Source organism: Branchiostoma lanceolatum, chromosome 8, assembly GCF_035083965.1.
Source record: "Branchiostoma lanceolatum isolate klBraLanc5 chromosome 8, klBraLanc5.hap2, whole genome shotgun sequence".
In the NCBI taxonomy this organism is placed as follows: domain Eukaryota; kingdom Metazoa; phylum Chordata; class Leptocardii; order Amphioxiformes; family Branchiostomatidae; genus Branchiostoma; species Branchiostoma lanceolatum.
Window position 1 is genome coordinate 13,265,652 of NC_089729.1, and position 26,725 is coordinate 13,292,376.

Consider the following 26,725-nt stretch of genomic DNA (forward strand, 5'->3'; position numbering starts at 1 on the left):
CCATCATTCACCCAATAGTAGTACCTAATAATCAATGAAGTATGGGATATCTATTGCTGACATTCATGTGCACGAGTTAAAGTCGATATTGATCAAGAACATGACAAGATAGTGAGAAATATGCATGGTATGGAGGAGAGGAAGTCTTCTTCATATTGACAAAGATTTTTTGCAAGAATAAAAGTATGTTTGGTTACAATGGTGTTAGTTTAGTGGTGAGAACTTTAGAATCATAAGGAGCTAGTTACAATGTATGTATAGTACACATTAAATACTCTTCACACATTTCCTTCTATTGTTTGACTATTTTGTTTGTTTCTTTTTTTTTTCAAAGAAATTTATTATTAGCCAGTGAGGAATGCAGGCGGTGTCGTTGACCAGTGTAATAATTGAAATATCCTCTCAATCAGGAGCGTGATCCGACAAAAGTACCAGTACTAGTGTAATAACGTGTGATAAAACGACAAAATTATGCAGTGACAAAACCTAATAAATTCTTTGGTTTAAGAAAAGTAAGACCACACCGCTCAATAATGGGTATGTCGGTTTTAAAAATCAATAAAATACTGTCAGGTACTGCAGTGGAACTTCCGCTTTTTATATATCTCGTTATATGGTCACGATTTTGGGGCGGTAGATAGCTCTCGTGCTCGGAAAAAAGTCAAACAAGTTATGGGCCCTAGCGGCCAGGGGCGTTTTTGAGGAACTCATTTACACAATTAATGCAAAAATGACTAAAACCCTCGGTTGGGATTTTCATACTTGTGACATATGCAAGTTAGTTGTAGGTGGACATTACCATGCATAAATATGTAAATATGTAAGTCATTTACATAAAAATTACAAAAGCTTTACACATTTTATGGAGGTATGAGGTCACCGAACTCTAGTTCCTTACGGTTTTCATTTTCTTGCACTTATATCATAAGTCGCAAGGTGGCAGCATTGGAAATACCTAGGTAGGTCAGAGGTCAAAACAAACATGGCCGTCGCGCAAGTTCACAAAAAGAAGTAAGCTGGTTCTTTTCTGTTTTTTAGTCAGCTACTCAATAGTTGAGACGGTAATGTAGGGTGTTACACTTTCAGCACATTTTGTACTTTTTGTAGAATTGATTTTGGACTGTGGATCATTGACCTTTTTCCAGCTCGGCTGATTTTAGTTGCATATGGCACGTGCATGCATGCATCTTTAAAACACGTGCTCCTAAAGTTTTTACCGTTACGCACTTTAATAATTCGTTGTGATAGGATGTCATACTCGTTTTAAAAGAATCAATTTTTTATTCACAGCTTCGCCGTTCAAGGGAAGATCGAGCCTTTTTACACGGGAGGAAGAGTACAGGTATGCTTCACCCCCCCCCCCCCCCCGGCCCCCTCACCACCACCAGTCGCAACTAAAAAATTATATACCATATAATCAGTACAAACATCCTTTTAGATGTGTTTTAACCTAAGCCACATTGTTTCCGCCATTTTCTTCCGTCAATGTGTTCAGGTCTGGTTGAACAGTATAACGTTACTAGTAGATCTTAATCTTCTTAATTTTAATCTTAATCATACTGGACAAAACCCCAGTGGGGCATCTCGTCCAGGGAGGATTGGTGCACAGCTAAGCCGGCCGGTGGTGGTGGTGGTGCATTAAAAAAAAAAGAAACGAATCAAAAATTGCAAAGTGTTGGTGCGAAATCAACCAGAACAGTGCTCAAACTGTTAAGGACAATGACTTTCACACTCATGACTAAAATTGTTGTGTAAGGTATCTGTATGAAATTAAGTTGATTTTGTACGTATGTGACCAGCTGCCACTGCATACATGTACCTCCAAAGCGGACCAGTTGAACATTTTTGCTGATACAATACTTAAGGGGGCTGGTAAGCCTCCCGGGACGTTGGATCGAGGTCGCGAGGGTCGGTCCCTTTCCAACGCTGTAACATATATATTATGCATCCAATCTTAATGAAACTTACACATAACGTACAGAAACCTGTACATGTGTAGATTGTATAAATGGCGGTGTTTTTTCGGAGGAAGAGAAAAATTATAGCAAGAATGCAGCTCAAAGTGGTACTTCCGGTTTGGTGGGCCGCTATTTTTTTGGCCCGTTTTTTTAACGTAAAATGGCCAAATCCTGCAAATATCAAGGTCTCAATAAACTGTTGACACCCTGGCTAATGGAAAATCTGAAATAGTTTTCCCATATGTAGTTCATTTTAAGAGTATAATCAAGAAATAAGCTTATTTTCCTCCCAAAATTGCGGCATCGCGTACGGCCATGGCGGACTCCCTACGGAAAAAGCCCATCATTAACCCCACAAAGAAAGCATGTTACTACCACGTGGTACCGCCAAATATGGCATATCACGACCATAGCCGAAGAAAAGAGAGTCACAAAAAGGAGTTTGGGTTGGTCCCGAGGTCTGCCGATGTTAAATATATGCATATATGCATGCCTTGGCGTGATCCAGCCGTCCCCGGTGGGGGCTCCCTGCTGCGGGTATGCTGGTGTTTGCTTACAGGGTCGGCAGGTTCAGGCGCCAATCAGAAGCAAGCATATGATCGTCCTGGTTCAATGTGTTGGGAAAATGATGTACTACTGGGACTATAATACCAAACAACACCACGAAAGTGGGTGCAAAAGTCTTTTGAGCTATTAAATTGACCACAAAATTACTTTACTGATGAGAATGTCGATGAAAGCTCCAATTACAAAAGTTATTGACTGATTGACTCTAGTTTCTCCTAACTGTGGACTATACCAAATGTATCAAAGATGGAAATAAAACAAGTACAGATTTATTAGATCCTAGTGTTTGATGCATTTACTTTTAATGTTATGGGTATAAATGTGATTGTTTCAACATAAAAACTTAAACATTTAATCGTATTTTAAAGCTTTGATACACATATAAAACCATGCTTACCTCCTCAATGTTAGGTATCAACCCAAACCGGAGTTTCCCTAGCCCTGCATGTTTGACACAAGACGTCCGGGGCTTGTTGGATCTTTCCGTTATATCGGCTGAGAAATTCCAGTGGAAAGATAAATCCGCACGAGTGTGTGCAACAAACTCTCCAATTTTATTGTTATGTGGTATATAGAGTGGCACTATGCTTTCTAAATTGCCTTTCAACCAGAGAAAAACAAGCAAGATATACGATCCCGACCCAACCTACGTCCCGCACCACAGGTGGTGCAGCTTATCACCGCCCCGCTTGGCCAGATAAGGACTCTCCTGGGCCGGCCTCTTGAATAGATTAGACTTCGGGCAAGTCCGGCAATCGGTTCTACATGAGTGATTCTGACCCTTTGCAGCCGCCTTAAAGCTGATGATTTCGTGACTATGCTAATTTTTCAGCTGTCTGCAGATGGCAAACACCTGTTCTGCACCTGTGGCTCCAAGGTACAGGTGCTGGATGTTCAGACTGGCAAGGTGCAGACATCTGTACAACAGGTGAGACTTCTACGGTCTTTTCATGTTCTGTAATAGTCTGGTATGGATCATCCATCCTACTTTTGTTCCGGTTTGCTCCAACGATTGCTTCCACATAGTATAGTCTGGTCTTTGTCCCCATTTAAATGTTTGGCCCATGCTTTCTGCATAATTTCGGAAATAAGATGTTTCTCAAAGCTACCTATATGGGATCAGACTTACAAATGCTTGTTCAAACCCTGTTACAAATTTGCTTTGAGCCAATCAGAAATCTTGTCTATATTTAGATTACTAATACTAATAGTATACATTCACTCAATCAGTATATATAGGTTTTTATATTTGTATTGAAATGACAGTCATTTCTCTAGATCCATTCAAGGGTGCCAGACTATTCTGCAGGAAAGTGCCCAAAAGAGCAAAAAGAGCTAGAATAGGATGAATATGTTTTTCCCGCAAACATTGTGGTTTTGACATTGCATCTATTCTTTTTGTTCAACTTAGTTTTCGAATGAACATGATACATATATATCTGAAATAAAGCATGCAACTATCCATTAAGTACCATTTGTTTCCATTGTCGTACCATCAGTATTAACCAAAGAAACTTTTCCAACGTTTTCCTCCACAGGCTGACGATGACTTGTCCTGCTTTGCCGTGAGCCCAGATGACAAGGTAAAAAGAAATTCTACATACATCATTACATATCTATTTTTGTTTTATTTCCTCATTCTATCTCTTTCTGAATAAATATAGGGAAGTGAATTGTGTGCAAGAACATGTACTGTAGGGGCATGTAGAAATGTTAGCTATAAGTTTAGCAGGCCATAATCTAGCCCGCCATTGGCATATGCCTGCAAAGCTGGTATGTTACGCAGAAGGGTTGTTATACTGGCAATACTGTTGTTAATACAGGTACAGAAAACGGTAAAACTATTTGTCATCTACACCCCCCTCCCCACTTGCAGCATTTGGTGACAGCCCATCGTAGCCTGTTGCTGCGTCAGTGGGACTGGACTGACACTCCGCCCAGGTGTGTGCGCACCTGGAGGGCCATCCACATTAGCCCTGTGTCCTTCATGACCTTTGACATGACCTCCACCCTGCTTGCCACAGGTGTGTACATCTTCATCAGCCTGACTTCTAAAGTACCTTCATTTATGTGTACATTGTAATACATGATCTGCTGCGGGAGTATCAGTTGTAACCAGGACTGTCTCCAGCTTAAAATTTTTTCCTTCCTTCATATTGCTAATTTTTGTTGTTAAGTCTGTAATTTTAAGCTGTCATGTAATGAAACTGATATTTTTTTGTCCGTCTCAACAATGAAAATTTCCGTCCCAGAATGGAGGGACAAGTCCTTCAGGCAGCCCTGGTTGTAGCAGAAGTAAAGTAATACAATAATGTTCCTGAGCATTTTGGGGATTAGAACCTGTGACCTTTGGGCTTATACCTTGTAGGTGAGAAGCAAGCCCACCAACCCATCATGCCATGTACACATACCTCAAATTGTTTTAGATAAATCCAACTGAAGAGCAAAGAAAGAAATTTACAATATAATGAATGTAGTGAAAAATTAAAGTCTGGCTGATGTAACCCCTGACTTTTGACCATTCTAACCTTTGACCTTGCAGGTGGAACAGACAGCACCATCAAAGTATGGCATGTGATCCAGCAGTACTGCACTCACAACCTGAAGGGGTGTCAGGGTGTGGTCAGGTAAGGGTCCTGTCACAGTTGTCATGCGAAGAGTTCACGACAGCGAATCAACAACATTCCTGCAATTGTCATGGATGTGTCGTAGTGTACGAAATATTTTTTTGGGGTTACTTGCAAAATTACAAGTTTGTAAAAATTTTACTTGCAATTCATTAAAATTTGTATTAGATTAAAATTGCAAGTTCATATCATTTCTACTTGTAAATCCTGAAAATCACTTTTGCAAATTGCAAGTTGCATAATTGTATTTCAAGGGCTCTATCCACTTAAAACTAAAGTTAATGCCGGGTGTATAACTTTGTTTATTGATCCTGTTAAAGTAAACCAACCTGTAATGCTAGAAACAGAATGTTAAAAATATTACATGATAGATGCCAGTTTCTATATCAAAAGTTGGTAACGACATGTTATTATTTATGTCAGTGTGGTAGCCTTCCATCCAGACATCACCAAGGCCCAAGTGTATGGAGCAGCCAGTGACTACAAGATCCATGTGTGGGACCTGAACACCAGCAAGTAAGTGTAGCTCAAATAGCCAGCAGTAAAGGCTTCAAGTTTAGGCTAATGTAAAGGCTGTCATCTTCTTTTGAGATGTGGCATGATGTTCTTTCTATTGGCTCCCCCTAGCACAATGGGCACAAATTGCAACAGTTTGATACTTTTTTTCCATCCAATGATCATGTATCTGATCTATGGATGGAAAATTTTAGTACATATGTACAAGGTAGAATATGATAGCATGTGCCCTTTAATAGAGAAATGATTGACATTTGAAAATTTGACACAATAAAGGTAAGAGTTATGATTGGCTCTGAGTTGCATGGTCCATAAAACAGCATGCTAATGGGATTTGACATAAAATGGGGGTACTTTGTTCAAGGGGTGCCTTGAGCAATGTTACAACAGCCTCATTACCCAGATGGGTACCTACTGGCTGTATTGATACAACAAGGTGAATCAGGGCTCGAAATTCATCTTTGGGAATAGGTGCACTGGTGCACCCAACTCAAAAAATTGGCTGCACAAAAAGAATTTTGGGTGCACCAGATGAAATAAAGTTGAACGTTCTTCAGAACATAATTACAAAGCTTAACGCTACTGCCTTTCTTAACTTAAGAACTTCAATCTGTAATTCTATAGCTAACTTCAAAATTTCAAACAATACATTAAATAACCTTAGACCTTAGACCTTAGATCCTCCCGCAACTTTGTTGCATAGGTCAACTTGGCTTCGTATACTTCTTCTCCAAAGGTTGCGGTCTTGTGCCGCTGCTGCCATTTCCTCCAATGAATGTAATCCCAGCTTCTTCCCGTCGTTTTGCAGTGTTCGCCTGAGAGTGACCTTAGGCCGTCCTCTCGGACGAGTGCCTTTCGGTTTCCAGGTCATGGCGATTCTAGTTATTCTGTGCTCGGGTAACCTCCACGCATGTCCGGCAAAGGTTAATCTTCTTTTCATTACAATTGTGCTAAGAGGGGGGACTTTTGCTCTTTGCATAAGCTCTTCATTTGTAACATGGTCTCGCCATGAAATGCCAAGAATTGATCTCAGACATTTGCGTTGAAAAGTATCTAGAGCTTGTACTGTCTCTGTGGTACTTTTCCACGTCTCACATGCGTAGATAGCTGTCGGTACCACAATGGACTGGAAAAGCTTTAACTTTAAGGGTATGCTGATTTGCTTGGAAAGCCAAATTTTTCTTAAGTATTGCCACATTCCCGTGGCTTTACCAAGGCGAGTTTTGATGTCCTTTTCTGTGCCACCGTGCCTAGTAATAGTGCTTCCTAGGTATGTGAAGCTGTCGACATACTCTATTTGTTTGTTGTCAAGTAGGATTGGTGTAGGGTTTTCTATAGTTGTCATGGCTTTTGTTTTTTCGCCGCTTACCCTGAGCCCAATCTTTCCACCTATGTTGGCTAGGTTGTTTGTGAAGTTTTGCAAATTCTCACAGCTGTTGGCCAATGCAGCTAAGTCATCTGCAAAGTCGAGGTCACTTAATGTCCCCTCGCCAAAGGTTATACCATCCCCTGTCTGTTTGGTTTTCTTCAACAAGAAATCAATAACAATAACAAACAGAAAGGGGGACAGAATACATCCCTGTTTGACTCCTGTAGCTACTTCGAACATAGGTGTGGCTCCTGTTTTTGTTTTGACACAACACTTTGAGTCTAGGTACAAGGATTTGAATACATTGATGTATTTCTCAGGTATGCCATATGATTTTACAATCCTCCACAGTGTGTCTCTATGCACAGAGTCAAACGCTTTACGAAAGTCAATAAAGTTTATGGCAAGTGATGCTCTGAACTCATGGGATTGTTCAATTATGTTGCGAAGGGCAAAGATCTGTTCGATAGTCGATCTTCCTTTCCTAAAACCAGCTTGCTCTTCCCTGAAAACTGTATCGACCTCGTCTTTGAGCCTCTGCAGGATAACACTACAGAAGACTTTACCTGGTACGGATAGTAGGGTCACCCCTCTCCAATTGTTGCAGTTGCTAGGGTCTCCTTTTTTTGCAAGTTTAACTATGAGACCGTGTCTCCAGTCATCTGGGACCGTTTCAGTCATCCAAATTCTATTGAAGAAGTGTGTTAGTTCACTGAGAAGACTTTCACCACCATGTTTGAGTAACTCTGCAGTTATGTTGTCAGTCCCTGCTGCCTTATTGTTTTTTAACCTTTTGATGGCTGCCTCTACCTCTCTTTCTGTTATAGGTGACTGGTCTACTTCAATACTGTTTATTACGTCACTGTCCTCAATTACTAACAGATCTTCTGGTATTGGCTGGTTTAAAACCTCCCGGAAATGCTCGACCCATCTGGCATCTTGTTCCTCATCTGATGTCAGGACTGTACCATTTTTGCTCTTTATGGGCACTGCTGTAGTTTCTTTGCCTTTAGAGTTGGTTATGTCTTTTACAATGCGATAAAGAGTGCGCGAGTCATTCCTGTCTGCAGCTTTTTGTGCTTCTTCTTGTTTTTCTTCTAACCACCTCTGTTTGTCCTTTCTACATGCTTGCTTAACACACTTGTCTAGATGACGGTAATGGGCATCATGCATCTGCCATTCACTGTTTGTTTTGGTTTGATCCCTAACAGACTTTGTTGCTTTGCGTTCGTCAATAAGTTCCCAAGTTTTGTTAGAAATCCAGCGTTCTCTCTTGGTGCCTCTGCGCCGACCAACCTGTTTCTCAGCGGCTTGGGTAATCACAGTACTTATGTTTTCCCACTGCTCTTCTATGTTTTCACTTCTCTGTAGTGACTCAAGTCTATTTTGAATGTCAATTTTGTATCGTGTATTGACCTCATTTGAGGATTCCAACTTCCTAACGTCAAAAGGTCTTGGTGTGTTGTTTTGTTTTGCTTGCTTTTTGAATTTGATTCTAAATTTTCCAATGACCAAGTTGTGGTCAGAACCGATGTCGGCCCCCCGGTAGCCGCGAACGTCAAGTAATGCTGACCTCCATCTGCGATCTATGCAGATATAATCTATCTCATTTCTGGTACGCCCATCTGGGGATGTCCATGTAGTTTTGTGAATTCGTTTATGTGCAAAGAACGTGTTGCCCACACTCATTCCTGCTACGCTAGCCAGGGTGATTAGTCGACTGCCATTGTCATTTGTTGCTTTAGCAATGCCATACGGGCCAATACAACTTGGCATAGCTCTCCTGTCTGTGTACATTAAATAAAGTACAGGAAAAAGTTATCATGCTGTTTTTTATACTTACATTTCAAGAATATTCTGTATACTAGTGTACAATGGTACCTTAACCTTATAGGCTACAAAAATATATAGGTGCACCAGTGCACTCACAGTCAAAAATTAGGTGCACAGCTCCAATTTTGGGTGCACTGGGTGCACATGTACCCACTATTTCGAGCCCTGTGAATGATAACATATATGAACCTATACTTTATCTTATGTTGTTCTTCCAGGTGCATAGCTCTGCTGGACAAACACTACAGCACAGTGACGTCCCTACAGTTCACACAAGATGGGAACACACTTCTTAGTTCAGGGAGGGACAACATCGTCACAGTGTGGGACGTCACAAAGTTCCAAGTACTCAAGACCATTCCAGTGTTCGAGGTACAGAAATCACCTGGAAGCTTTATAATGCTACCTTAACATGTTTTGCCACGAAGCCCAATGATGTGTGCCTATCTGATCTCCACAGAAATTTAAGGGTGCTATACGTGTAGGTGCTCAGGCATGAGGATGGGACGAGGTAAAGGTGAAGGTATAGGGGTAAGAACTGTCAAGACATTGTGCGAGATAGCCCTCCTCCTTGGGGTGAAAACAAGGGCATTCCTTTTAACTGAGGCCATTCCTTGTAACTAAGGCTATTCCTTTCAACTGAGGCCATTTCCTGTAAGTTAAAAATGTAATTTACATTCTCATCTAAAATGTCGTATTCTAAATAGAAAAGAAAAAGAGCAGACATTTTTTCTTCTCAAATCATGGTGGGGTGATTTCAGTATGATGTGGGGCATCCTTAGCTTGCATAGGATAGTAGCTTGTAAACATTCTTGTAAGCATTGTAGCTAATAAACAGATACACGTCTAGTTATATCAAAATACAGATGCAAGACGTACATGTTAGAATAAGAAATTCATCACTCAATCATTTTTGATAAGCAGATTTTTCCTTCCCTTCTTATACCTTCATCACTCTATCTTTGCTTCGGAATCCATTCTTCTGTCCACCCTTCCTTCTTCACATCCTTCCCTCCTTCTGTCCCTCTATCCTACAATCATTTATCCATCCCTCAATCGATACCTAAAGACAGCCAATATTCTAACCTACAATCCTAGTTTGATGTACTAGACATCCCTTGTGTGCATGTTACATGTAGTTGACTGTTCCACAACTGCAATGTTCTGTTCCAGAGTGTGGAGTCCCTTGTACTCCTACCCGAGCACCAGGAGTTCCCACACCTGTCTGCTGAGAAGGAAGATGGCCTCCATTTTGTTACAGCAGGAAATAAGGGTGGGAGTTGTATTAACTTTGTTTACTGAATAGTCTCACTTGTAGAACATTTTTGTGTTAGAATGTTGTTTGACTGTTTTTTATCGGAATTATTTGAAAACAGCATGCAATCTGTTCTGCAGGCATCAATTAGTGCTAGCCAACTGTCAACCAGTTACATACTACCTCAGAACATGCCTTGATGTTATTCAAGTTACTAGCCAATTAGATGGCTTGTTATGGTCAAGAGGCAACGTGATTGGCTGGTAAATTATGCAGGAGCAAACGCCCCCAGAAGGTTTTATTTGAGGCTGTTTTACCAATTTGAAGGCTGCTGCTTGTGTATTGTGCATTTCATAATTCAATTTGTGGGCCTAGTAAGTGAAGTTGAATCTCATTAAAATAAAATAAGAACTAAAGGATGCTATCTGTTGTTGAAGTTATGATTACTAGTATATCATTCTATAATATTGTGATTTGACAGTTGAGAAATTTTTTATTATGGACAATATGTCATTTACATATCTACTGCTTGAAATAAGTGTCTGAAATAGGAGCACTATTTGACTGATTCAATGTGGAATATTTCAGGGGTTTTGAAAGTATGGAGTGCACAGAAGTCTAGGTGCGTGTTCTCCCACAAAAGACCCTCGATCGAAACCAGTGAGAACCAGTCCAAACCTGATCATGACCAGTCGTACCTCCTGACTCAAACGTTGTTGAACACACAGACGGACACCATCGCCACGGTTACATACGATCATAACATCCTGTTCTACAAACTACAGGACTTCAGTCTTACAAAACAGGTATGTACTGGGAATGGCCAACATTTCCTATCAAAATATTCTGCCTCATGCACACTACTCTACAGGGTCGCAGTTCTGATGAGGACGGGATGTTAAACTGAAGACCACTGTTCATTGTACTTGTCAAAAAGAGCTAGGGGAATTTCCTTGGTACAATGAACCTGTAAATACTGTACATAGCATCTGTCTTTTCTGTCATCACCACCAGTGGAAGATTTGCTCAACTGTTTATTTGAGTTAAACTGCTTCGAGATCACTTTCTGTAATATTCATTCCATGTTTGGTCTTTTAAACCTGATAAAGGCTACAGTACAAATAATGTATGCTCATCCAAAAATGTTATAGAGATTTGTTAATTTGGAACACAGTATAACATTTTTTAAATGTTTCTTGTTGTATATCTATAGTTAGTGGGTTATAACGATGAAGTGTTGGACATCAAGTTTCTGGGAGAGGATGACTCGCACATCGCCGTGGCAACCAACAGCGAGCAGGTCCGAGTGTTTAACCTGGCCACTATGGACTGTCAGATACTGTACGGCCACACAGGTGACATCTACTTGTACAGTCTACTGTAAATGCATTTAAGTTTGTGTGGTTTTTATTTCGCGCTAAGGCGAAAATGGAGTGTTCGTGGTGGTTTTAAGTTTGCGGCAGCACTATAGTCACATACTCCCACAGTATTGGACAAAAATTTTCGCAATGGTTTTAAGTTTGCGGTGAAACATTCGCTGCGAAAACCGCAAACATAAAACCATCGCGAACATTTCTGCATTTACAGTATATATCAAACCCAGAGTTTCCCTGAAAATCAGTCCATCATTCTTCTTGCTAATGACGATAAAAAATGATTGACATTCTTTCATCTTCTCGGACAAAATTGGTGTGTATAGACAGTAGTACAGTTAGACTGACAAGGCTAGTTTCAACATTCAAGTTTGCAAACTTTTTTGTATTGATAGTAGTTGAATGTCGACACAAATTGAAACAGAAAAGCAAGAAGGGTGGAGAAAACTACATGTAGTTGTCAGATCTTCTGTGGTGCCCCAACGGTGAAATAGTTAGACTGAGGGATAGGCGAAATGAGATTAGTCAGAGTTTATCTAATATTGATCATTTTATAAAAATAAAAAGGTCAGCTAAGACAGCAATTTTGAATAGCCAAATCTAAAGTGCATAAAAACATGAATTTTGGTGACTGTCTGTTTGCAAAAACTTGATTTTTCAGTAATTGCAACAGTTATTCCTTGAATTTAGAATAACGTTCAGGGTGTCTTTTTTCTGGACAGTGATAAACTGATACCATAGTTAACTTGCTTATTGTGATAGACACTTAACATATTTATGGATTTTTTTCAGACATTGTGTTGAGTCTGAGTGTGTTCAAGAAAGGCCAGTTGTTCGCCAGTAGTTCCAAGGTAAGTCTGTACTTTCTACATGCAAGCAAAATTTACTTTCAACTTTGTATACTTTTTAACATTCCCCTTACTGGGTTTGCCTTTACACACCAAGTTGGTATCAGTAATACAGTTAAGAAGCAGGGAAAAGGTTATATAAAGCTCTTTTGTTTTTTACTTGCAGGATAACACTGTCAGGCTGTGGAGGTTTGATGCCACATCTGGGAAGGTCCATTGTGTTGCCATGGGAACAGGCCACACCCATGCAGTCAGTGCAGTGACATGCGCAAGGTAAAAAAAAGGACTTACCAATTAAGTTTGAAGTAAATGATGTTTGGACAAGTGATAAGTATGATTTTTACAAAGTTTTAAAAGGCACATATTGTAGATTCTTGTCAGTGTTATGGCATATCTGAAGAAAATATTTTCAGTATCTACAACTGAGTATGTAATAAAAAATGATACCAAAACAGATACATGTGCCATATTACATATTTTCATCATGAAATCACCAGCCCTTTATATACTAAAGCCATGTTATGAATAGAAAAGCCAAATGATGAATGAAAATAATTTTTAAGTTGAATTCTATAGATTGTGCTATCTTTTTTTTGGACCAAATATATCATTAAGAGAGTATTGAGAGTATCTTTGCATTTGGTCTTTCTGCCAATACAGCCCATTTTGACTGTGCTTTTATTTATTTATTTGTTTGTTTGTTTGTTGACAGACTGAAGCCTGTGTTTGTGGCGAGTGTGAGTGTGGACACCACACTTAAGTTGTGGTCCGTCCCCTCCCAGGCTGAGCTGTTGACAGTGGAAGACACGCCCATTCAACTACAGACTACTGCTACAGAGAGGGCTCACGAAAAGGTGTGATTCTCAAAAATGGTTGTTGCTTTTTCACTATTAAATTGTTTATTTCCATTTGGTCCAGAGCTCTAGACAGCTTAAGATTTTTTTACGTCATCCCAATTCCCATTGACATAAAAAAAATTTTTTTTTTTTTCACTCAACAAATCTGTCATTTTGTTCAAATTTCTAACATAATTCCACCAGGGCACATAATTCTACCACGGTGAAAAGATACGTCCAAACAGATCTCCAACCCAACATCCCCCCGTATAATGAACTCCTGTATGTCTAAACTGTGTATACCTGGGGTGCTGCACCAGAGATCTCTCAAACCCACTGTTTTTCAAAGTCCCGGATTTATGTAACTCTGCAGATTTATGCTAATGTAGGTTATATCTTTACCCACTGATTTTTTTCCTCTAATATGGGACAAAATGGTCTTAAAATTTTTCCATCATTTCCAACAAAATTTCGTCAAATAATGAAATGATGTGTGCTGGCTAGAGCCCTGATTTGGCCATGTAATCAGCATCCTAGCAGCCTGCAGTACTCTCTTTTCTTGGTAGATGGCACTTTAGGTAGTGTCCTTTGACTATTACATGATTGTAATGTACTAATTGTGATCTACTCATATACAGGACATCAACTCAATTACCACATCACCCAATGACAAGCTGTTGGCTACAGGCTCGCAGGATCGCACAATCAAGGTGAGATCTTTCTTCCATCTTCAAGATATACTGGAGTACATTTCTTTGAACTTTTTTACAAAATGATACTACATGTAGCTGGTAATATTTGGTGTAATGTAACTAATGTGTATTTTCAACCATATAGATGAATGAACTTTAGTCGTGGACAAACGTATATACCTGGTACAATACTTATCTATCATATGTAGTTAAAACTACAAAATATTATCAACAACACTGTATATGTCAATATAGCCATGTTTGAATGATTTGGTCTCGCTTTTGTAATGACGTACAAAGAATTTGACCTATGTAGGCAGATATAGGAGTTGGACATGACAACAATACATGGAAAATATAAGTCTGTAAATGACCAGCATGTAGATGCAGTAATGAGTACAGCTGCTAGGTGGTGCTGCGCATCACAGAATGATGTGCTGTATTTCTGTTTTGTAGCTGTGGAGAGCACATGACCTACACCTGCTTGGTACTCTGCGAGGGCACAAGAGAGGCATCTGGTGTGTGGACTTCTCTCCTATGGACCAGGTAAGGCAACTTTGAGAAAACTTTTGTGCAAGTAAATAATGACAATGACAATGAAGTTTATTGCATATTCATGCCCAACAAAGGGCTAAATGCATTAGAATATAAAGAAAATACTAAGAAAACTACGCTATACTTAATCTATGATTTACACGTTTCTTCTCTCTTCTTAAAACAGGTATAGACAAAGGTACTGTAAACCTTGAAAAGTTTGCGGTGGTTTTATTTTTGCAGTGACATCTTCACTGCAAAATCATGACACTGCAAATATGCGTTTACATTGTTTTACTACTATTCTACAAAAATCGCTCCAATGGCTGACTTGAAACACAGCGAAAACCTCATTCCCTCTCTTCAAATTAAGTCCTCACCAAATGCATTGTTGGTCATAGGTTACATGTATGACTATACATGTAGGTTTGTGGGCTTTGAAAGTTTGAAATGTAGCTTGACATTTCTCAAATTATATTAGCTTGAAAATTAAAGAGATGTAACTTTTCTCAGCATCAGCATCTCTGATTTGAGAAATAACTGCTCAACAGAAAAGCAGTTTGCAAAGCAGTATGGGTAAGGGGGTGAAGTCTGCCGTCTCTGAGTGCCTTGTGTTTTCCAGGTGGTGGCCAGCAGCTCTGCCGATGGGACTATGAAAATTTGGTCCCTCACTGACTTCACATGCCTGAAGGTTAGTCTGAAAAGGTCTACCTTACTTTTCTCACAACTATCTATAGGAAAGATCTAATCATACTTTTCTTTGATATTGAAAACCCATGATAGAAACCCCTAAATGGTACAGGTTTATGATAAAAGGTGTCAAATCAGATGGCAACATTCTGTAGGACATAGATGTAGATTGGTCCAAAATGGTGTATATTATTTGGTTGTTGTCTGTGTTAGCTTGTGACATTGTGTGACAGAGATTGTGATTATTGACCATGCTGAGTTGTTTTGTAGACTTTTGAAGGTCATGACTGTTCCGTCATGAAGGTGATTTTCCTCAGCAGAGGAGCACAGCTGCTCTCAAGGTTGGTGCACTCACAATAATAATAATTATAGTAACACTATAGTTGGAAAGGGGGGTGTCCCTGTGGTGTAGTGGTCTGCGCCTTTGTCTCTCACCACATCTGGTTCCAATTACTTGGATCAGAAGGTCTGGGGTTCAAGCCCCAGGTAGGACATCTCTGGACAAGAGGCGCATTGAGTCATACCAAAGACTTTTTAAAAATGGTACATACTTGTGAAACAGTATGGAAGTTGAACACACTTCACTGCCAGTGGACTAGCCCCCTGCTACAGTGATTGCACAACAGTGTGGCCCAGGGCTATGAAACGGAGATGGGCACCGCCCTATACATCAATAATGGTGTGGGAGGATTTTAACTAACTAATAGTTGGAAAGGATGTCAACCAAATAATTAACAAGTAACAAATATGTATGATATTTGTTTATTTACCAAAAATTGAGGAAGAATATAGTGATAGCAATATTCCGTTATTTGAAATTGCATCCGCTACACAGAGCCAACTTTGTTAAGTTTTTGGTTCTTGAACTGTCCTTTTTCCAGTATAATTTTCTTAGTGCAACTGTCCACAGCTAAAAAGTACATGTACATGTATACAGTACTGTTAAACTCCAAATCTAGTCATTCAATATACATGTTAGGAGGTTCAGGAGGATAATGAAAAAATATATTAGTCGAGTTAGTGCAAAAATGTTATTGAAAGGGATTTCATTGCTTTATTCTAGCTGGTGTGTCTAATTTTTTTTTGATAAAGGTTTTGTTTCCCTAAAAGTAATACTAATTAATTACAGCTGTTTTAAGGCTGTGATGAACCAGTTGTTTCTAGGGGTCAAAGGTTAACAATATTATTTCTCCCCTATTGTTCCAGTGGGTCAGACGGACTGATAAAACTTTGGACCATCAAGAACAACGAGTGTGTTCAGACGTTTGACCAACACGAGGACAAGATCTGGTCGCTCGTGGCTAACAGCGCAGAGACAAGTGTGGTCTCAGGAGCCGCTGACTCCAACATCATCATGTGGAAGGTGAGGTGTTTTTTTCATAGATTTATTTTACTGGTACAACTTCAACTTGTTTTACCCCCAGAAGGGCAAAGTAGGGGGGGGGGGGTCCCAGGCTAAGGCGAGCAGGCCTCCAGCCTGGCGCGGTATGACTCAACGGTGGGAGCCGTAACAACTGCGCCAGGCAGGGCGTTCCACTCTGGGATTGTGCGGGGGAAGAATGAACGTTTGTAAGAGTCTGTCTGGGCGTTAAGTGGTTGAAATTTCAGCGTGTGGCTCCCCCGGGTGCGCCCCTGAGCTGGTTTCAGTAGACTACCTGTGTTAATATTGATGTAGTTATTGACTAGCCGACTGACATGCAGGGAAGGCTAGCCACATATCCATCCTATTCTAGCTCTGTTTGCTCCTTTGAACACTCCACCACAGAAAATTCTAGCACTCATTAAAAGAGAAACGGTTGCCATTGGAATATTTACCTAAAATTATAGGTGAGACTTCTGATTGGCTCCAAGTGACACAGTCATTTTAACGGCCTAGAAATGGTGTTCAAACAGACTTTCAGAAGTTTGGCATCGTTACTTCTTCTGAGAAATATTCGATTCCCAAAATAAAGCAAGATGTACATTGTAAAGAACCGAAGGTGGAGCTAGAAAAAGATGGATAGACATTACAGTCCAGCCAAGGTTGCTCAACTACATGTTGTTACCAGCTATTATTAAGGGCATTTTTATTAGAACAACGTTTTGCCCTCAGCACTTCTTGATCATACAGGGCACCATATCCTTGTATGGCATGTTGAGGGCACATAGAAAACTCCTTGTGGATATCCAATGTGCCCTGTTTTATTGATAGCAGGGCACAATTTCACCTCACATACAGACATCTACCAAGATCCTTTTCATTCTAATTTCTATATTTATCAATGTCCAGCTTAAGGCTTCTGCTACTATATTTCAACATTGTATATGATTTATAAAGAGTATCCTTTGAGCTCAGAACGGACATATTTTCGACAGCTCACACCCGGATGCACCGCTATAGCAGGGCTCTAGCCAGCCTGAAACTTTATCCCGTAAGCCCAAAAATTTTGTACAAACCTAACATATGGAGCGCCGAAGGCGCGAGGCATTCCCCCCCGGGAAATTTTTAAATCTAGACCCTCTGAAACGCTATCTCCAGCATTTTGAGGGGCAAGTTTGGGTGAAAAATTAATTGGGCCTTCGTTGTATACAATCGGCAAATAAATGAAATTTAGCACCACAAAACTTTCTTATTTATTTGACAAATATACACGTGAATTCAAGTCGGCAGAAATAAAACATTTTCAACACCGGTCGACGTGTCCTACCGGGCCCGTTTGCGCCCTGTACTAAATATAGTAGGAAATGAGACACCCTACTTTGGACAGAACGCCCTAAAGACGTTCAATATTTTCCTTCCGTGTTTTCCATGGTCGATTTCTCCGGTAACTTTCACTTGATTTGATCAAAATTCGTCGATTCAAGCCCCATCTTCGCACCAAATATCAATTTCTGATAATCGCGGATTCGCGCCTCTCGTGAACCGCGAGACTTGTATGTCATTGGTCGATTTTCCGTGACGCGGCGTGAACGAACGCTGTTATTATCTTCGCCGAGTACTATAGTACTCGGGGTAGATTATGTTTTCGGTTGAGCCAGCTGTTTGGTGGGTCTGTATGTATGTCAAGAGCATAACTCAAGAAACCTTTGATGAATCTTTATGATTTTTGGTAGGTGTGTAGTGGTTGTGCAAAGGAAGGTCAAGTTCAAAAATGGTTTACCTTGCGTTTTTCAACAGTACTGCAGCAGACTTTTAATTTTTGTGCGTTTGTATGTAGGCGAAAAAAGTGACGGAAACGTTGATAGATCTTCATGATTTTTTGCAGGTGTGTAGATGTTGTGGAAACAGAGATCAAGTTCAAAAATGGTTCTCCTGGCATTTTCCGTCGGTACTGCAGCGGGCTTTGTGTGGATGTGTAATTCTTGTGGACAACATAACTCAAGAAGCTGTTGATGGATCTGTATGATAATGAGTGGATGGGTAGGGTTTACGGAAAGGAAGGTCAAGTTCGATAATGGGCCTTCTAGCGAGTACCTAAGGTACTGCAGCGGAGCTTCAAAATTTAGTGGCATATTTTCTGAAAGTGCTATGGTCATGATATTCGTATGGTAGATAGTTCACGCCACAAGAAGTAAGTTCTGTAAGTTTGGGCCCCCTAGCGGCTTGTTTAGAACTGCAGTGGGTGTTTTTGTTTTGACCTTCGGACATGAATAACTTTAGAAGGGGTCGACAGATCGTCATGAAGTTTGGTATGTAGAGAGCTCAGATGGTGCTTTACACAATCGATGTATAATTATAGAAAACAGGAGCTAATCTGCATAATTAGTAAGGATAGTTTGTAAATCCAAGCACATTTCACAGTGGGCCGTGTGACAGTGTTTTGCTGCTAACAGGTCAACAGAGGGCCTTGCCTAGAAGTATAAATAAACGAATTGGGCACATAAATAAACAGTTGGGACAGTCTCACTACACTCCAAGCAGATGTGTGGGTCCGGTTGGTTTTTAACGTGTTCAGTTTAGCCATTTGTGTCCAACACATGGTTGGAGACATAACGGAAAGGGGACAAAATAGAAAGCCTGACAAAAGCACCTAAAAACATGTCAAAAACCAGCACTCCTCTGCTAAGAGGGTACACTGCACCAAAACTGCACCACTGCTAGGTATTACCTAGCACCGTATGAACAAGTCACATGTATGTCTTGCAAAATGTGTATAATATGGAGTAAAGATTTATTTTATTCATATATGTTGACTGTACCATCTAATCATAACTTTCAATATTTTTGATGACCAGTTATAACATATATCAGCACACTATACACATATACTAGTCCTGTACCACCAAATGATTTTTATCCCTATCTAGACTGGCCTCATTCTCCCCAAATCGTAACTTTCAAATGGTATGGTGTATGATCAAATTTGCTGGGGGTGATAAGCATGTAAATATTAATCACTCTCCTTAATAAGCCTTGATTATTTGGCGAAGATAATGTGTTCGTGGAACTCTAGTTGGTAGATGATATCTGATTCTGAGGTCTAAAACTATCAACACCAGTTTTCGCGGGAAGAGTGCGTGTAACTCGGCGTAAAACTTTAACAAGGTTTACCAAAAAAATACGGAAAGCCTGGTAACTACCGGAGTATTTTTTGTGTGGCTATAACTAGCGGTGAACCGGGGAAAACAGCCGAAAAAACGTCAGCCCGATGCGACCGGCCAGAATTGTAGTGGGGCACTAGTAGTGGGGAGGGGGGCACACGATGCTGATTTTCTCTCGGCCCACGAACCACTGGCAACCTCCGCGCCTCCGTTTGTCACCTACCTATAATATAAAGCCACCTTGGGGTTGTCACCTACCGCCGGCGGAAGATAGAAATGGCCTGAATCGACCTTGCTTCAAACTTCCGCTTCTTTTCTGGAGATCTTTGCAAAAGTTCAAGCCCTGTCTATATCTTTTCTCCCGATTTTTTTCCGTCAAGGTTTACGGATTGGTCTTGAATTTTTTCCGTAACACGCAGCAAAGTTCCATAAATTTACGGCAAAACTGGCGCTGGCTAGAGCCCTGCACTATTGTCTTATTTATAAGCGTACGTGGGGGAAACCTTTAACTTGTCAGAGTTGTCCTTCCCTTCTGCTTAACAATAACATCCCATCAAAATGACTGGAACCTCTTCCAGCTGCATGCAAATCAGGGCTCAGATCTCTTATAGGTAGGACGAGATTCAAACCATGATCTAGTGGTATAACAGCAGGTTTACGCTTGGCTAGTGTGTCTTTATATTCTAGCTTAAGTTGACATGAAATTTCAGTAGCATGCAATTATACTGCTTATCATATTTGTTTATACATGTAGCGTATATTGTTGTTTGTGTTGTTCTAGGATGTTACAGAGGAGGAGGAGCAAGAAGAGAAGACAAAAACTGAGGAGCTCATCCTTAAGTATGTCAGATCAATATCACTAGACTTTAGGCTCTTATTATTCATGTAGGTCAGGTAGGGGGGAGAGGCCATCTTATGAATAGTAAACAGTTGTTAGCCCTCGACCCTATAGAATAGTTATAGTTGATAATGCTGATCATAACAATCTACTTCATTGAAAGCATGACTCTATCAGATCCAGAGGGGTCTTGATACAATTGGCTGAATGCATAGATTCTATCTCTTAGCATACCTTTGTTTTTTGTATTTTTTTGTGTGTTGGTAGCAGAATATTATAAAGAAAGATTAGCAAAACAGGTGACTATCACCTTTTCAAGATGTCAAGTTAACCAGAACCAGATTGTAAGGTTTTAACCTCTCACACTGGTTTAGATAAGTGTACATTATATGTGATATGTACTTTGACATGCTTGTGGTTTGGCTGTCCTCAAAGTCAAACATGCGACCTCCATCTCTATGCCCCATCCAAAAGGACGTTCCTTACATGTACATGAGCTAGGTACTCATTTTTACCTTAGTTGAGTGAGGAAAAAGGTGTTAAGTGCCTGTCCCAAGTGCACAACATTGGCGCCTGCCAGGGATTCGAACCCAGAACCTTCAAGTTCTAAGTCAACAACCCTAACCACAAGATTATTTTACAGGGAGCAGGAATTGTCCAACTTGATCCATGAGGGAAGGTTCCTGAAGGCCATAGGTCTGGCCATCACGCTGGAGCAGCCGTACAGGGTACTGACCATTGTTACAGGTAGGGTTTTATCCAGATTTACAATAGTACTGCCACTATTACATGGCTGATGTTTTAGTAGTCTACACACCTCTCTGACCCGCCTTTCACACCTTTCTTAGTAGTAATCTTACCCAACTTTTAATTCCCGCGGGGAGAAGTTATCCCCGCAAGCTGAAGATAGCCCCGCAGGTTACCTGCTATTTCCCATGCCAGTTCTACCCCGTGGGGTAGAAGTTTAGAGCCGCGGTATAAATAAATAAATTAATGGTTTATTCGTTGAATCTCTTCGCAGCCCAAAAAGGCTAAATTGCTGAATTCATTGCATTAACAATTTTAGACCCGGGTTTTGTGATTTCACATCTCCAGGCTAGCTTTTCATTTCAGCAGGGTGCTCAAATAGCCTGCAGCCTGCTGACATGATATCTAGAGCTATGAACATTGCAGAATAATACTTTTTACATCCAATGTACTTGTTACACCAATAAGAGCTACACGCTGCTGTCAATTTTGCTGGAAATTCCAAATCACTCCAATTCCCTGATGTAAACTGACTAGTTTTCTTTACACTGTAGGAATCCATGGGAAATACAAAATGTATAAGGGGTTACAACCACATGTAAATAATTAATTATATCAACTCTCATAATTCCACTAAAGTCTTGGTACCCTAAGACCACAACATTGCAAAATGGTGTTATCGAAGCCTTCTCAAGAATGTCCTGAACACCTGGATATCTGAAGTGTGCATACCTCGGGGATTACTGATGCTCCCGCTGTAGTTTCCTGTAAATTCTTGGTTAGTCACCGTCTTTTTATGTGGTGGTCTGAAGGCACCTGGTGGAATTATGAGAATTGGCGATATAGCAAAGGTGCAACAAAATTGACATGGAATAATCACTTTCCCTTTCTTGTTTCAAGAAGATGTCTTGTGGATTTTTGGGGAAGGAGTTGTATTACCTGAATTAAACTTGTTTACCTCAGGTCTGTGCATGCCTGTGCACTGTGATTTTAATTCTTTCTCTGATTATGAAAGAAATCAATGTTGCTGTCATTCAAGATTTCATTGTGAACGCCTTAATGGAGGTATTGCAAAATGTGATATGTCGAAAAATGATAACAAAGATCATAGAATGTGCAGAACAATCTTATTCAGAAGAATTGTTACTGTGTTCTGTATAAAACTCTGCAACAATACTCTGACTTTGTTACAGACATCTTGAAAAATCCTGAAGGCAAGTCACAACTGGAGAAGACTCTGAAAAAACTTCGAGAGGACCAAATTGGTAAGTCACGTTAAAGGAAACCCAAGCAATATGCCCGAAAATTGGATTTTGAAAGCCAATTTCTTTCATAATTTTTTTGCTATATATGTCATTATTAGTTAGGACAACACTATCACAATGTAAAGTGACATCCATCATGCAAAAATATGACGTCGGTTTGATTTGAGAATTCAATGAAAATCGCTGCGGGGGTTTTTGCAGGCTCACGAATCTAAGGGGATCATCGCACCGCTAGTTTTTGTGCAGTTTTAAAGTGCTTAAAGTATGAAGTTATTACGCAAGTGTGCTTAACAGTGTTAGTAAATGTCTCTAAGATTTCAGCATTTTTACTATTTCCATTTTTTTGGCCCTAATATTGCTTTGGTTGCCTTTAAACTTAAGAAGGTCAATGAGCTTCTACATGACTGTTTATTGTCCTATTGCATTATTTTCTGTTTAAAAGTCTGCAAACCAAGGAGGTGAATTGGTATGGCCTCAAGAGTATAATGTAATTGTTTGTCTTTATAGTATATATCAGCCAAACCAACGAAGTAAATAAACTGTGTACTGCCTTTACAGATTCTGTGTTAAAGTTTGTGGTCCAGTGGAACACCAACTCAAGGAACTGCCACCAGGCCCAGGCTGTTCTATCTATCATCCTGAAAAATTTCCCCCCAGACCAACTGGCCCAGTTCCCCAGCATCAAGACTGCCATCGAGGGGTTAGTGCCTTACACAGGTAGGGAATGTGGGCCTGGGTGTTCTTCTTAGCACTTTACATAATCAAGCTTGTAACAATAATTACATCATTGATATCAGCCAATCGGAGTCTTTGATTTGTTCTAACAATGACTTTGTTATTGCGTAACAGAAGATTATAATCCACAGACATGCCACTGCACAGTAGTATGAAGGAAAGAAATACAGCCAATATAACCGCCCTTTGGTGTAACATGCCAGCTTTGCAGGCAGGCAGCGTGACAGCCGACATTACACTGAACGACCTGTAACATATGTAACCTTTGCACATCTAGCTTTAACCATAGTTTAAAGCTGTCCGCTGTACTTGGTTGCAACAAATTTCAGACGTCTAGAATCTAAATGAGGAACATTCTTTTGTAGATTAAAACATCAAGTAAGAACAGAACATGGCAAAGATATTTTTTGATTGCCTTTAGCACTTCATCATCATACAGGGCGCCATATTCTTGTATGGCGTGTTGAAGGCACATAGAAAACACCTTGTGGATATCCAATGTGCCCTGTTTCAACAATAGCAGGGCACAATTTCACCCCACATACATTGTACATGTACATTCTGTCTGATTGAGTGAGCTTAATGTTTTTGAAATAGGGAGAAGGTATGCTGTCTCATTCTCTTCTCCACACATCCCAAAAAGAACTCCACTTCTTGTCGACTCACTGTACAAAGACTAGATGTATAGGATAGTTGCAGTACGATCACAAATATACGCCATTTTAGACTTTTTATGTAACCTGTAACCTACATGTACATGTAGCTATAGAGTAGACTTCAGGCCTTGTTACACATGTACAATCATGTATGTGTTGTCCTTGGGTATAAAAAAAGGACATCAGATTCTATAACTTAGATAAACTGTAATTTATTCATTTATTTCCTGGCAGTTAGAGGGGTTTTTTGATATTATATTTTAAAATTTCAGTGTGTGTGTGTGTACAATGAGTACAATGGAAATGCATATAAGTGGTGTCATGTTTTTGGTGTGGAAAGGTCACTGCCAAAAACAATGAAAATATAACCAAGGCTTGTAGTAGTTTGTGCTTTTTCATTTGAAACTCTGTAGGCCATGATATACATAATACATATGTAAGTCGTAACTGATGACAAGAAAAATGTTGATAAAACAATTATAATAACATTATTGCAGAAGCATAGAATCATCTTACTATATGTCATACCCGGGCCGCGAAAAACGTTCGGTAAGGGTGTTCCAGACTGTGTGATAACTTTGGGTTATCGCACGGGATTCCATAGAATATTTAGAATGCATTTCAAGTGCGCTGAGTGCGCTGCTGTCGAACATTCAAATACTGGATTTGGGCGTTGGAATGTGCGGCTGTTACAATTTTTTGTTTGAGGACACCAACTTTTTTCAATTTCTGGCGCATTTGGCATTGAAATGTGTATTTTCTCTGGTGGGTATGACATAAATGAAATACAACACGGTGTGTTCTGCATCACCTTTGGTCCTAGACCTATTGTTCTGAAGACTGATCAATATTAATATTCATGGAGGCAATCGGCGGAATGTAATCAGTGTGCTTGAAATGAAGATGAGAAAACTCTATCTGCGAGACCAGACAGAAGATTACATGCCTGATGACAATACGTGATGCTATGTACAGAGACAGGATTGGGAAACACAACAGCTTAATAGTATCTCAACCCACCCTCCCCTTGTGTACCAGGCAACTTTTCGATGTAGGAGAATTGCGATAAATGCATATAACCTCCCATCGGGCAATCCTACCCGCAGTCGGGCTGGTACCTCAGGTGATACAGAATACCCGGCGTGTTGTACTCTGCACGTAAAAGAACCCAACACACGTATTGAGAAGAGTAGGGGGTACCCATGGAGTGTGCATGACCAAAAATACCCAATCCTGGCGAAGCCGCATTGAACTAATAGCTAATGAAAAGCCTCATACTTTGTTCTTTACCTTTAATACCTCCACGTCTGTGCTTGTTTCAGAGCGACACTTCCAGCGGCTGAACCGACTCCAACAGCAGGCCATGTTTGTGGAGTACACCTGGCAGCAGATGAGGACCGCCACAGATCAAGGGTAAGAACCACCACATTCTTTCACAAACAAAGTCTCCATGTAATGCTTGTAATCCTTGTTATACGATACCCTTATTCATCTTCAATACCCATTAATTTATGTTTGAATGTATGTTGTGTAAAGTCACAGTAAGATTACTGGTTATTCTCATTCACCCACTCACACCCACTCACTCTCGTACCCACCCACCCACACACACACACTCACTCACGCTCTCACTCATGCACTCACTCACACAGGTTTGACTGCAGATATAGTATTTTCAGTGAGTTTATTTTTTTAATTTTAGCTTGTTAGGGTTATGAATATGATTTCCTAATGCTAGATGTTCTTGACCTCTGTAGATACGTTGTGTTGTTTTCATGTCTTGCATCTTGCAAAAACGAACAAACTTGTTTGAATGATGACCTATTTGCATAAATCTAATGTAATTCTTGTAAAATACTTTTATTCTCTTCTCCCATACATGTAGATCTATAGACGGAGAGGAATCCTTGCAGACCGATGAAGATACAAACCTAGAGGACGCTAGCAATGGAGACGTGCCTTTCACTTCAGGCCCTACTGGACAGGAGCCCAACGCATCGTCTCAACAAATCAAAACAGAGGAAAGCATCACCAGAATTGAACCAACAAAACAAGTAGAAGAAATCACAGTATCCGATTCCTCGTCTGAGAAAAGTTTCTCCGATTCGTCAGACGCAGAAGCCCCAGTCATGATCGTAGACATGCCCCTGAAGCCAGCAACTGGAAACACTACCAAGCAAAGTAGCAGTCCTAAAGATATTGGACAATCAGTGGGAAAGAAAAACTCCAGCCAAGAAGACAGCTCAGATGAAGACTGGGATGCTGTTCTGGCCGACATGCGGAAATCTGACGCCAACAAAACTAAGGGACCTGCAAAGGGGAAAGCCACCACCAAACAGGGACATAAAAACAAAACATGTCCTGTGAAAACCCCAGAGATTTCAAATAAGAAGAGGAGAAAGTTAAGTTCTAGATAGGAAAAAAAGCAACATTTGTCTGGTAATTTAGGTGTGATTCAGGTCTGTTTTTTTCCAAATTTTGTTTATTTTTCACTACTAAATGTTTATGCCTTGTATAAGACCAGGACATTACTTAATCCGAATCCATGGTCTGTATCACATTAGAAACACTGTTGATTTCATGCATAACTTCATTTTCTAAGATATTTCTTGGTAAGTTGGATAGAAGGAAAATCACGGGAAGTATGATGGAATATATATATACACATGTATTTATATATATATATATGATGACTTTTGTTACAGTGCCAAATATTTAGAGGGCATGGGAACTAAATTTGATATTGTTAGCATTTCTGTCACACTTTGGACTAGAGTCTAAAAGATACCACTGATACGTTGTACATTGATATAGCCTTGAGTTAGCATGACATCGAAACACAATAAAGCTAGACATTCGAAGATA

The 26,725-nt window shown here is 40.1% G+C and overlaps 1 protein-coding gene across 1 annotated transcript; it reads left to right on the forward strand.

The window, feature by feature from the left end:
- The first annotated feature begins 907 nt into the window (after nucleotides 1-907).
- LOC136439819 (transducin beta-like protein 3) lies at nucleotides 908-26,725 on the forward strand. The gene is made up of 25 exons (XM_066435433.1): nucleotides 908-1,011; nucleotides 1,291-1,342; nucleotides 3,358-3,453; nucleotides 4,064-4,108; nucleotides 4,402-4,549; nucleotides 5,068-5,152; nucleotides 5,576-5,668; nucleotides 9,089-9,242; nucleotides 10,044-10,143; nucleotides 10,714-10,931; nucleotides 11,339-11,480; nucleotides 12,291-12,349; nucleotides 12,513-12,619; nucleotides 13,059-13,200; nucleotides 13,821-13,892; nucleotides 14,331-14,420; nucleotides 15,031-15,099; nucleotides 15,369-15,439; nucleotides 16,305-16,461; nucleotides 20,401-20,459; nucleotides 21,101-21,204; nucleotides 22,398-22,469; nucleotides 23,028-23,186; nucleotides 25,183-25,273; nucleotides 25,746-26,725. The coding sequence occupies exons 1-25, from the start codon at nucleotides 983-985 to the stop codon at nucleotides 26,275-26,277; spliced, it is 2,946 nt and encodes a 981-aa protein (XP_066291530.1). The 5' UTR covers nucleotides 908-982; the 3' UTR covers nucleotides 26,278-26,725.

Coding starts and splice junctions, on each gene's coding strand:
- LOC136439819 (XM_066435433.1), top strand. CDS start 983: ATGGCCGTCGCGCAAGTTCACAAAAAGAA. Junction 4,109..4,401: donor CCGTGAGCCCAGATGACAAG/GTAAAAAGAAAT, acceptor CCCCACTTGCAG/CATTTGGTGACAGCCCATCG. Junction 14,421..15,030: donor ACTTCTCTCCTATGGACCAG/GTAAGGCAACTT, acceptor TGTGTTTTCCAG/GTGGTGGCCAGCAGCTCTGC.